The sequence below is a fragment of the Argentina anserina genome, chromosome 5, assembly GCF_933775445.1.
Source record: "Argentina anserina chromosome 5, drPotAnse1.1, whole genome shotgun sequence".
NCBI lineage: Eukaryota > Viridiplantae > Streptophyta > Magnoliopsida > Rosales > Rosaceae > Argentina > Argentina anserina.
The window spans coordinates 20,668,673-20,680,079 of NC_065876.1; the positions used below are offsets into that span (position 1 = coordinate 20,668,673).

An 11,407-nucleotide genomic window follows, 5' to 3' on the forward strand; every position below is an offset into this window, starting at 1 on the left:
CGAGTAAGAGTATATTTCACTTCTTCATCACTACTGAGAAGACTAACTTATCCCTAAAAGTATATCGGTAATCATATCAATTAACCGAGTGAATAACAATATGTATCAAAAGTAGATCGAATTATGTAGTTTATGTACTTATATGATAGTTTTGAAAGTAAAGTAACCTTGATTATTAGTGGGGTAAAGGTCATGTACCATTCTTAAAATTTACCATAAATACAAATACGCATATTAAATTCACTGGGTTTGACTTATTTATGACTTTTATCTCCTGCTACTTCTTGCAAACTTGGGGTGGTTTCTTTCTGGGTTTTTACTTACTATCTTACTGGGTTTAACAAGGTTCGTGGTTATGATTGTTCTTCTTGAACTACACCTGCATATGAGTACGCCTATGATGCACGGGTACAGATACAGGGTGCGTGATACGTGATACGAGGATACGTAATACATGAATTTTCAAGGAAAACATGCTACGGGATACATATAATTTCATTATTAAAATAATATATATTAAAAAAATATAAAAATTATTGTAACTATTGACATAAATTTGCATATATAAAAATAATGGAAAAGAGGTTGATTAAATTGTTTGGTATAAGCTTTACTAAAATATGCAACTAATGCAAGAAGTTAACCAAAAAAGGAATAAAAAGAATAAAGTTTTATTTTTCAATTGATGAAGAAAGACAAAAATGGCTCTAAAATGTAAAACGTATCCCTGAAATGTCTATTTAGTCAAACGCGTATCCGAAGTCAAAGATACGTCAAAATGACTTTGAATATATATATAGTATTTTAACATTTCTGCTGTATACATGCATCATAGGAGTACGCCTTCCACACGTGATAAAAATGAGGGGTTTTATAAGACTTCAATTATGCAGAACCGTCGCCGATATTCTCATCCTATCTTTTAAGCTAAGTGCTTCTCCACTCGTTGGTCAAATTTGTGAATAAAATGAGGTTTTTCAAGTTAGTGCTGCAACCCTGAGTCGCCGCAGTGCTCTATCTCTCTTAATCAATCAATTTTGTGTTCTTTGCCATTATTCTACTTTTTTATTGGTGGACAATCCGACCAAACCCAAACATAGAACGTTGTTCTACTTTCTCTCCGCTTTCTATTATAATCAATAATTTATGGAATGCTTTGATTGTGTGCAACGTAGTTTTAATTATGCAACTCATTAATACTCTGTTGTTGGATTGATTAATTTAGGAACAACTTGGCTTAAGGTTACATAAGCTGAAGGTTCTAATTATAAATTGTGTGTAACTGTAGTACATTTGTTCTAATTATAAATATGTTGTTACCTGTTCTGTAAGTCTTCAATTGCCTTTTTTTCTTCTTAATTATGAATCTATGTATTTATTTCTAGAGCTCACACTTCATTTGTCTTCTAGCTGAAGGTTCTTCTCAATAGGTTTCTTGGGCCATTCACATTGCTTCGGAGCATTTAAAGGAGAGGATTGTGCAATGTTCTTTGTCATTTACATTATATTGTGTTTTCAGCTATTCTTGTCTACTTATGATTGCATTGGGATTTAGCAATAGAATTTTTTTCAAGAACCTTACTAGACACTGAATCCTTGAATTAGTTAAACGGATATAATGAACTAATGTCTCCATTAAGTGAAGTTGAGAAGAAGATAAGAAATTAGAATAGTTGTCTATAGAAATGAAGACTAGTTGCCACTATATTATGTCAAAAGTTGTGAATAATGTGTTAGTTTGAATCTGAAGTCTTCTTCTTCTTCTTCTTATTTTTTTTTATGATGTGATCTTTGTTTGATAATGATCAAAGGTTATAGGTTTTCAGGGATATGGTGACATCAGGTGTTTTTCCCAATCAATCTTTTTCACTAGTGTTTTGAATGAGTAAATTCTTCTTATGGTACTTTATGTATGACTATTTAGACAATTTTGTACTTAATGTATGAAAATGGACAATTTGGTACATAAAGTCCTCGATCATTTGTAAGCCTCTAGTATTAGATCAGCTTCGTAACACCAGGAACTGATGGGAAATCGGCACTAGTCAAAACCTTGCAAGATATGAAAAACAAGAGGCCAGTTGCTCAAGGGATGACGGCCGTCAGCAACTCTTCTCGTTTTCAGATTTACAGGATATCACATGGGAGAATGTCACCCTCAACTTTGATCAAGTCAAAACATTTCGGATAAACAGGGTTAATATTAGTAACAGGATTCAAGTAATGAAGCTCTTTTTATGAAAACACTACCGGTACATTCAAAGGCTGCAAAGAAAGACGAAGAAAATAAAGAAAACAAATCTCAGTAATAATGACTGAAATGAGAATAAAACCTTTTCAAATAGCAAGTTATCTTTCTCTTTCTCTGCACTCCTCAAAAAAGGTTGACAGGGAGAAAGAAGAGCAGAGGAGAAGCACTCATTGTCTCATTCACTAGGTGTATGTTATGTAGATGCGTGGTCACATCTCCTCTTTTGTAAAGAAAAAAAAGCCAAGGATGGATTGAATGGGATGAGAATGTGATTTATGTTTTTTCCAATGATTGGAAGGATTGATATTCTCTCTTTCTATCATATCCCTTGTGCCGATAAGAATCCATCACTCCACACATGATAAACGCACTAGTCATAGGCTCATAGCTGTCAGGTTTAGGTTTCTTTTGAGCAGATACGAGTATGCCTCATCATTTAGCCCGCGGATCCGAAAAACCCGCGGAGGCCCGCAAGCCCGACGGGCTTTAACTCGGCCCGGCCCGCGAGAAAGCCCGTCAAAGCCCGCTTCCGTGGGTAGAGGGCCGGGCTTAAATTAGAGGTGTGAAACCCGGCCCGGCCCGCCAAAAGCCCGCAAGGCCCGTGAGGCCCGGCCTGCCAAAAGCCCGCAAGGCCCGGCCCGTAAAAGCCGGCCAAATAATAAAATATTATACATACATATGTTATTAGGTTTAGAATAAAACTATTGCATTATTAAGCAACTATATTAAGGAAACTTCTTGGGATCGATCGGCACCAGTAGATATGATCGGTATATATATTAGTGACCCTGTAAAAATTTCATCCAATTCGGAACTCGTTTTACCGTCAGAATTTCCGGTAAACCGAAAACAACACTAATATGTCATAAGGGATGACCCATTACCAAAATGCGAACACCAAAAGTCGTTTGCAAATCTGAAATCACCTAATTTTTGTCACCGATTGTGTGTGGTCGCACCAAGGAAACCAATTTGGCAAAACCCCGGTCAATAAAGATTTTAATATGTCAAAACGCATTTTTTTTATCGTAGGTACGGACGGTCCAACAATATCCAAAATGTATGAAATTTTTACGGGTTCCCTAAATATATATACCGATCATATCTACTGGTGTCGATCGATCATATTTCGAACTAGAGTTATTGATCGCCAAAGCGTCTACTAATGTATCATAACCTTTTATATTAGGTTTATATTAAAACTAACGCATTATGAAGCGACTATATGAAAGAAACTTGTCGGGATCGATCGACACCAGCCGATGTGATTGGTATATATATTTAGTGACCCTGTAAAAATTTCATCCAATTCGAACTTCGTTTGACTGTCGAAATTTTTGGTAAATCGAAAACATCACTATTATGCCCTAAGGGAGGACCTATTAAAATATGTGAATACTGAAAGCCGTTTGCATATATAAAATCACCTAATTTTTGTTACCTATCGTGCGCGGTCGAACTGAAGAAATCTATTTGGCAAAGCCCCGGTCAATGAGGTTTAAATATGTCAAAACGCCTCTTTTTTTAGTTGACTGTTGGTACGAACGGTCAAACCATGTCCAAAACGGACGAAATTTTTATGGGTTCCCTAAATATATATACCGATCACATCTACTGGTGTCGATCGACCATATTTTGAATTTGAGTTGTCGATTGCCGAAGTGTCCACTAATGTATTATAACCTTATATTAGGTTTATAATAAAACTATCACATTATGAAGCGACTATATGAAAGAAACTTCTCGGAATCAATCAACACCATCCAATGTGATCAATATATATATTTAATGATCATTTTAAAATTTCATCCAATTCAGACCTCGTTTAACCGTCGGAATTTCCGGTAAACCAAAAACAACACTAATATGCCATAAGGGGAGACCAATAACCAAGATGCGAATGTGGAAATTTGTTTACATATTTGAAATCACCTAATTTTTGTTACCTATCGTTCGCGGTCAAACTGAAGAAATCTATTTGGCAAAACCGCGGTCAATGAGTTTTAAATATGTCAAAACGCCTTTTTTTTAGTTGACAGTTGGTACGAACGGTCAAACCATGTCCAAAACGGACGAAATTTTTACGGGTTCCCTAAATATATATACCGATCACATCTACTGGTGTCGATCGACCATATTTTGAATTTGAGTTGTCGATCGCCGAAGTGTCCACTAATGTATTATAACATTATATTAGGTTTATAATAAAAACTATCACATTATGAAGCGACTATATGAAGGAAACTTCTCGGAATCGATCGACACCATCCGATGTGATCAATATATATATTTAATGATCATTTTAAAATTTCATCCAATTCAGACCTTGTTTAACCGTCAGAAGTTCCGGTAAACCAAAAACAACACTAATATGCCCTAAGGGGGGGGACCAATTACCAAGATGCGAATGTGGAAATTTGTTTACATATTTGAAATCACCTAATTTTTGTTACCTATCGTGCGCGGTCGAACTGAAGAAATCTATTTGGCAAAGCCCCGGTCAATGAGGTTTAAATATGTCAAAACGCCTCTTTTTTAGTTGACCGTTGGTACGAACGGTCAAACCATGTCCAAAACGGACGACATTTTTACGGGTTCCCTAAATATATATACCGATCACATCTACTGGTGTCGATCGACCATATTTTGAATTTGAGTTGTCGATCGCCGAAATATCCACTAATGTATTATAACCTTATATTAGGTTTATAATAAAACTATCACATTATGAAGCGACTATATGAAGAAAACTTCTCGGAATCGATCGACACCATCCGATGGGATCAATATATATATTTAATGATTATTTTTAAATTTCATCCAATTCGGACCTCGTTTAACCGTCGGAATTTCCGGTAAACCAAAAACAACACTAATATGCCATAAGGGGGGACCAATTACCAAGATGCGAATGTGGAAATTTGTTTACATATTTGAAATTACCTAATTTTTGTTACCTATCGTGCGCGGTCGAACTGAAGAAATCTATTTGGCAAAGCCCCGGTCAATGAGGTTAAAATATGTCAAAACGCCTTTTTTTAGTTGACCGTTGGTACGAACGGTCAAACCATGTCCAAAACGGACGAAATTTTTACGGGTTCCCTAAATATATATACTGATCACATCTATTGGTGTCGATCGACCATATTTTGAATTAGAGTTGTCGATCGCCGAAGTGTCCACTAATGTATTATATCCTTTATATTAGGTTTATAATAAAACTATCACATTATGAAGTGACTATATGAAGGAAACTTCTCGGAATCGATCGACACCATCCGATGTGATCAATATATATATTTAATGATCATTTTAAAAGTTCATCCAATTCGGACCTCGTTTAACCGTCGGAATTTTCGGTAAACCAAAAACAACACTAATATGCCCTAAGAGGGGACCAATTACCAAGATGCGAATGTGGAAATTTATTTACATATATTTGAAATCACCTAATTTTTTTCACCGATTGTGCGTTGTCGTACTGAGAAAACCATTTGGCAAAGCCCCGGTCAATGAGATTTTATTATGTGAAAACGCTTTTTTTTGTTGTTGATCGAGGTCCGAATTAGATGAAATTTTTACACGGTCCCTAAATATATATATCGATTACATCTATTGGTGTCGATCGACAATATTTCGAAACTAGAACTTATTTATGACTTTTGTTTTAGAATGTTTTCTAATAATTCTTTTATTGTTTCAAACCCTTAAATTAGAGTATTATATTGTTTTTCTAATAAAAGCCCGTAAGGCCCGGCCCGTAAAAGCCCGCAAGGCCCGACCCGGCCCGGCCCGCAAAAGCCCGCCTTAGGTGGGCGGGCTTGGATCTTCGTATTTTTGAAAATACCCGGCCCGACCCGGGCCCGTCACTCATGGGCTGGGCAGAGTCCGGCCCGTTGACGAGCCCTAGATACGAGCTTCAGAAAAAGTTTCTCAAATTGAATTTCGAAAATTCAAAGTGAAAAAAATAAAATAAAAATAATAATAATAATAATACCTTCTAGGCACATATGACTTGTATCATCTGACTGTTACCACCGGAAAACCTGTTAAACAACCTGGTAGATCATTTTCAACACATCATTCTGGACAATAAATAAAAGTATGAGCTGCAATCATATAGTCGCATTATAACCAACTAAACAATGATTCCACCTGAGGTTCATACATGCCTTATCGTAATGGGACACTAATTTTAACAATACTCAGATTCAGCAGATCCAAGAGTAGCAGTAGCACAGTAGCAATCTCATTGAAGTTAGCATAATTTTACCATTAGACTTTCAGTTATCATATAATGGCAATGTACTCCAATAAAAGAAGCATGGCTTTTAGCAGACAAATGAGAAGTAACAGAATATAGGAATAAAAGAAAATAATAATCATCAATAGTCACAAAATAATTGAATGGAAAATAAACCTATCTGGACAGTGGAAACTCCATCAATTAATAATCGAGGCCTTTCCCTCAAATATCTTTCCACTCATTACCAAAATGAGTATGGTTGTTATACTCCCAAAAAATTGTGGTGGGGACACCCGTCATCCAAAGCAAACTTTAAGTTACTATCTTACTGGTCATCTCTCATGGATTCTCCCAGCAGAATTTGTTCCGCTCATCTTCGCAAGAATCCCATAGCCTGGTAGACATTATTGAGAGTAGTATCAGCTATATCTGATGCCTTCGTGGCACCTTCTGCTAAAATCCCATCCAAGTAAGCTGGGTCAGAAATGATTTCCTCGTAGCGAACCTGCAAAAGTAGAAAATCAAGATAATAACATGGAATACCACTATCAAAAATGAAATAATATATGGTACACTCAATAACAAGTGACATACATCATGTCCAAAAAATGAAAAGACCTCGCGGACCAACAAAATGAGTGGTTGTAAGACATCAATATATCTTTAGTCGAATAATACAGGGCATGCGGCCTGAAGCATAACAACAAGAACCAGCAAGCAATACTGTAAAGTCTATAATACAATATTCCCCACCAATCTATTGAATGCAGCTTGTACATCGTAACAAACAAAAATTGAACAGCTAAAAAGGAATCATATCAGCAGAATTGTTGAGGATCGGGATCAAGGAAAGTGATGCTTAAAAAGCATAAACATGCCTTAGGAGTTTGTACTTTTTCTTTCTAAGTTATTTTTCCGGGGAGGGAGGACAACTTATCAGTATATGATGGAAAAAAGTAGTTTCAAATGAATCTAGAACTAAGACAGAACCTATTATGGCTATTCCAACTCAAGATCTTAGGACGCGTCCAATACCAATGCTGGTTGCTAACCTAGAATTAACACTTTACTAAAGTGCTTCACATTAGATATTAAAACCTGGATTGGATTCAGATGATCAATAAGCGCATCAGCTAGGAGTGACTTAAAAGTGCCCCAGTTCATATCTTTGCATTCTCGTTCAACTTCCTGCCATTATAAAGGTTCACTGTTAAATCATATCAAACCTAGTGCAAAGCTCATAACTAACAGATGATAGGCCACTTTCATAAACCCATTATTCTTTAAAACCAAAAATTTGCACTTCACTGATAAGTCCCAATGAATATTATTACCTCTTTTGTCTTTCCCGATATGAGTTGATATATTGAAAGAAGATTATTGCATTCAGGCCTCTCTGGATTATCAAATTCCATGCTGTAAAAATTATCCATGAAAAAAACCAAAATCATTTTATGTGACCTCCCAATAAACAAAGGGTCAACACAAAGCATCATAAAATAGAAAAATATCCATTGAGCAGATCATCAAAGTGTAAAAGATTCAAGTGAGTTGGGGGATAGATATTCACCCAGGAAATGAGTCGGTTTTGCACCTCTTTATTTTGTTTGCTATTACCTATAGAGCAATTAAGAAACTTGTATCAGCTTCCTGATGGCAATAAAAAACGAGACTAAATAAAAAACAATTTGATAACACAAAAACCAAAATAGGTAGGCCACAAGGAGTTGAGGATCAATAAAAGTACTCAACTAATGAACACGCAGATATGGATCTAGTCAATCATATACAGCAACAAGTGAACGAGAATGATAAATAAATGGTTATGGCAGGAATTACAGAACCCTGAACTACTTCAACTATTCTGAGAAGTTTCCACTTTCCACATCTTGACAAAAATATGAAAAAATAAAGTATTACCTATGTACTTGCTCTATAATCTATACTTTCCTTATAGTAATTTTCTTTTTCAAGCCGCATCAGATTAAAGGAGTGCAAGGCAATCTAGGCTAGGTTGTGTCAGCCAACTGCACCCCAATAACTTTGATATACACATGGAAATCATGGATATGCAAACCTACACTAAAGCATGGTTGTGTTATAATTAATGACATTTGATGGAAACAAAGCACATCATGAGCATGTTATTATGCTAATATAAGGACCCATATCAATATAAAATAGAGGTAGATTTCTGCTTCTCACATCTTTTGGGTCAAGAAGATTTATCCGCGACTGATCAGAAGGAGCAGACTTGGACATCTGTAACAGTTGCAGTCAGAAGATATGTCAGGAAGATAATGTGGGATGTCACATACCAAAACCCATCTCTTTAATGCTTCCCTTGCTCATTATTTGGATCATATACCTCAATTGCTTAGTAGTCTTAAACTATTTTGTTAAAAGATTAATTTATTTTGATGCTAGGGCGATGTATTTCGTCTTTACCTTAAAAGATAATATGAAGATCCCATCAAAATAAAAAATATTGCGATAGAAAAATCAGATGTACATTGTTCTGCTGTAAGTTGATGAACTCAAACAGTCAAACAAGAACAACCTTGGAGAGACCATCAGTAAGGGACATCACTCGAGCTCCAACTGGTGGTATCAGAGGCTCAGGGACCTTAACAATAAAAAGTTATAGGTAATAATCTTATAATTTTGAGGAGCTGAAGTTCACATCAACAAAAAAAATCACCTTGAAGAGCGCACCTTTTCTCCTGCAGCAACATATAAATAACACATTTGTTAATGTATAAATTAGTCATCAAATGAAATAAAAAACTTTCATGTCTAAGTCATGGATAATTTCCTGTTTGTAAGTTGTGAAAAATTCTCACCCTCCTAATTTTTTCCATTTTCGTCCTCCAAATAAATTATTAACACGATCAGCGAGCTCACGTGTCAACTCCAAATGCTGCTTTTGATCTTCACCAACCGGGACAAAATCAGACTACAGAAGCATGCAAGAAATCTTAAGAATATAGGTAATTGTTAACTATCATCGATACATACAGTATACAAGCACATGCATAGAAGCGTTAAAATTGCCAAAAGTACAGCATGATCATCCACCTTCAATCTTCATTAATCTGACACAACATTTCAAATCCTGTCAGGAAGGTTCGAAGATTACCTGATATAAGAGAATATCAGAAGCCATCAAAACAGGGTAAGTCAAGAGGGCAACACCAACATTTTCATCCCCCTGCAAACAGAACCAAAGTATAAATCATACAATTTAACATGTGGAAATGTAAAACACATAAAACAGGCAATACAAAAGTTTTTTTTTTATGAAGAACTACGATGACCAGTCTAAGATGCAAACAAGTTCATAATTACACATTTGTAAAAATGCTCATCAAGACAGATTTTATTAATTATGTTTGTATGTTACTGTCAGTAATAACTGAGTGAGAGATCAAAGCCTTCACATATTGACTTCTAAGTGGATTAGGCACAAAACCGATGAAAGAACTTTCATACTGCTATAAACGCACCGCCTTGCGTGATTTCTCTTTAAACTGAATCATTCGATTAAGCCATCCAACAGGTGCTACAGAACTTAAAAGCCACATCAGTTCTACATGGGCACGAACATGAGACTGCACAAAGACAGATGCCTGCACATACAAAATCATTTTAGAATATAAGCAAACATGAAATATTCTAACAACATCAGAAAGGACCAATATCTGCCTCAGACCTTGGTGGTGTCGACTCCACATGCCAAATATAGTGCGGCAGTATCCCTCGTTGCCTTGGATAGTTGTTGTGCATCATACGGTAACGTAATCTGCGAGATGGAAAACAAAATCTATGAAATATTAATAAGAAAAAAATAAAAAAATAATAAAAATAATAAAAAACAAATTCATTCTCCAAGTATAGCAACAAAAACCCTGAGCCTCACTGATCATAGATTAACACACAAGTTAACGAAGTTAAAACATACCGCGTGGAGGTCCACAATGAAAAAGAGAGTATCATATGTATTCTGCAAGCAGTACAATTACATATTAGCTAACCGTCTCAACATCTCAGACTCCATTAACTATTTCCTAAACAACAAAAACACAATGTAGTTTTCTGCTACCTGTAATGTAATCCAGTTTCGTATCGCACCGAGATAATTCCCAAGGTGAATAGAACCTGTTGGCTGGACTCCAGACACTATCCTCTTCCTACAAATAGGATAAATTCCAATTCAATACAAATCTAATTCAACAGCAAGTTGAAATTATTCAGTTTAACCAGTATCGTCCACGATGTAGATTCATATAAGAGTAAACGCGTATGAATTCGGCGGTAAATAGTAAAAAAATGGAAAGGATTACTTTACAGTGGTCGGAGAGGTCTCGGAAGCAGGCGGCGGTTGCGAGAGGGAGAAGCTGCAGCAGCACCGGAATCCGGCGGAGGAGCTTCGAAGCGGACTATGAGGAATTGAAGTAGCTACTTTCGAGTGACGGATTTGAACTCCGGCGCCGGCTCGCCTGCTTCAAAAAATCAAAAAAGGCGTAAAAAGAATGTGAGGACTTTTGTAATGGAGAGGGAGAGAGAGAGAGAGAGAGAGTTACAGAGAAGAAGCGAGGCGAGGAGAAGAAGTGGAGATGGTGAGGAAGTGAGAGAGGACTAAGCGGCCCATGGCGTCGTTTGCTTCTTTTGCTTGGTTTCGCGGCCTCCGGAGATTTTATCCCACCCGCGTTTATATGTCACTGACTGAGTGGTTCAATTACAAGATTGCCCACGTGACATTTTTCTCTGTTTTTTTTCTTTCTATTTTTGAATAATCCAAGTGACATTTTCTAATTTCCTTACTTGTTTAGAAAAAGAAAAGTTTGGAATTACTATTAGCGAAAAATATAGTCCATCCAAGAATTTAATCTATGTACTTCACTACTTCC

At 36.2% G+C, this 11,407-nt stretch overlaps 1 protein-coding gene across 3 annotated transcripts; it reads right to left on the reverse strand.

Moving 5' to 3' along the window:
• Positions 1-6,678: 6,678 nt before the first annotated feature.
• On the reverse strand, positions 6,679-11,164 carry LOC126793531 (tryptophan--tRNA ligase, chloroplastic/mitochondrial). 3 transcript variants are annotated; one of them, XR_007672073.1, is made up of 16 exons: positions 11,081-11,160; positions 10,841-10,999; positions 10,600-10,687; positions 10,459-10,500; positions 10,210-10,299; positions 10,004-10,126; positions 9,637-9,708; positions 9,341-9,453; positions 9,199-9,220; positions 9,058-9,123; positions 8,703-8,759; positions 8,068-8,114; positions 7,832-7,913; positions 7,596-7,685; positions 7,092-7,187; positions 6,867-7,002 (listed from the first exon to the last, which is right to left on the reverse strand). XR_007672073.1 is itself a non-coding variant. In XM_050520085.1 (15 exons), the coding sequence occupies exons 1-15, from the start codon at positions 11,146-11,148 to the stop codon at positions 6,868-6,870; spliced, it is 1,251 nt and encodes a 416-aa protein (XP_050376042.1). In that variant the 5' UTR covers positions 11,149-11,164; the 3' UTR covers positions 6,679-6,867. The 3 variants fall into 3 exon arrangements, 2 of the variants coding, with proteins under 2 accessions (XP_050376042.1, XP_050376041.1); XM_050520085.1 differs by lacking the exon at positions 7,092-7,187 and having other exon boundaries at positions 6,679-7,002; positions 10,841-10,996; positions 11,081-11,164; XM_050520084.1 differs by lacking the exon at positions 7,092-7,187 and having other exon boundaries at positions 6,679-7,002.
• Between the last annotated feature and the right edge of the window lie 243 nt (positions 11,165-11,407).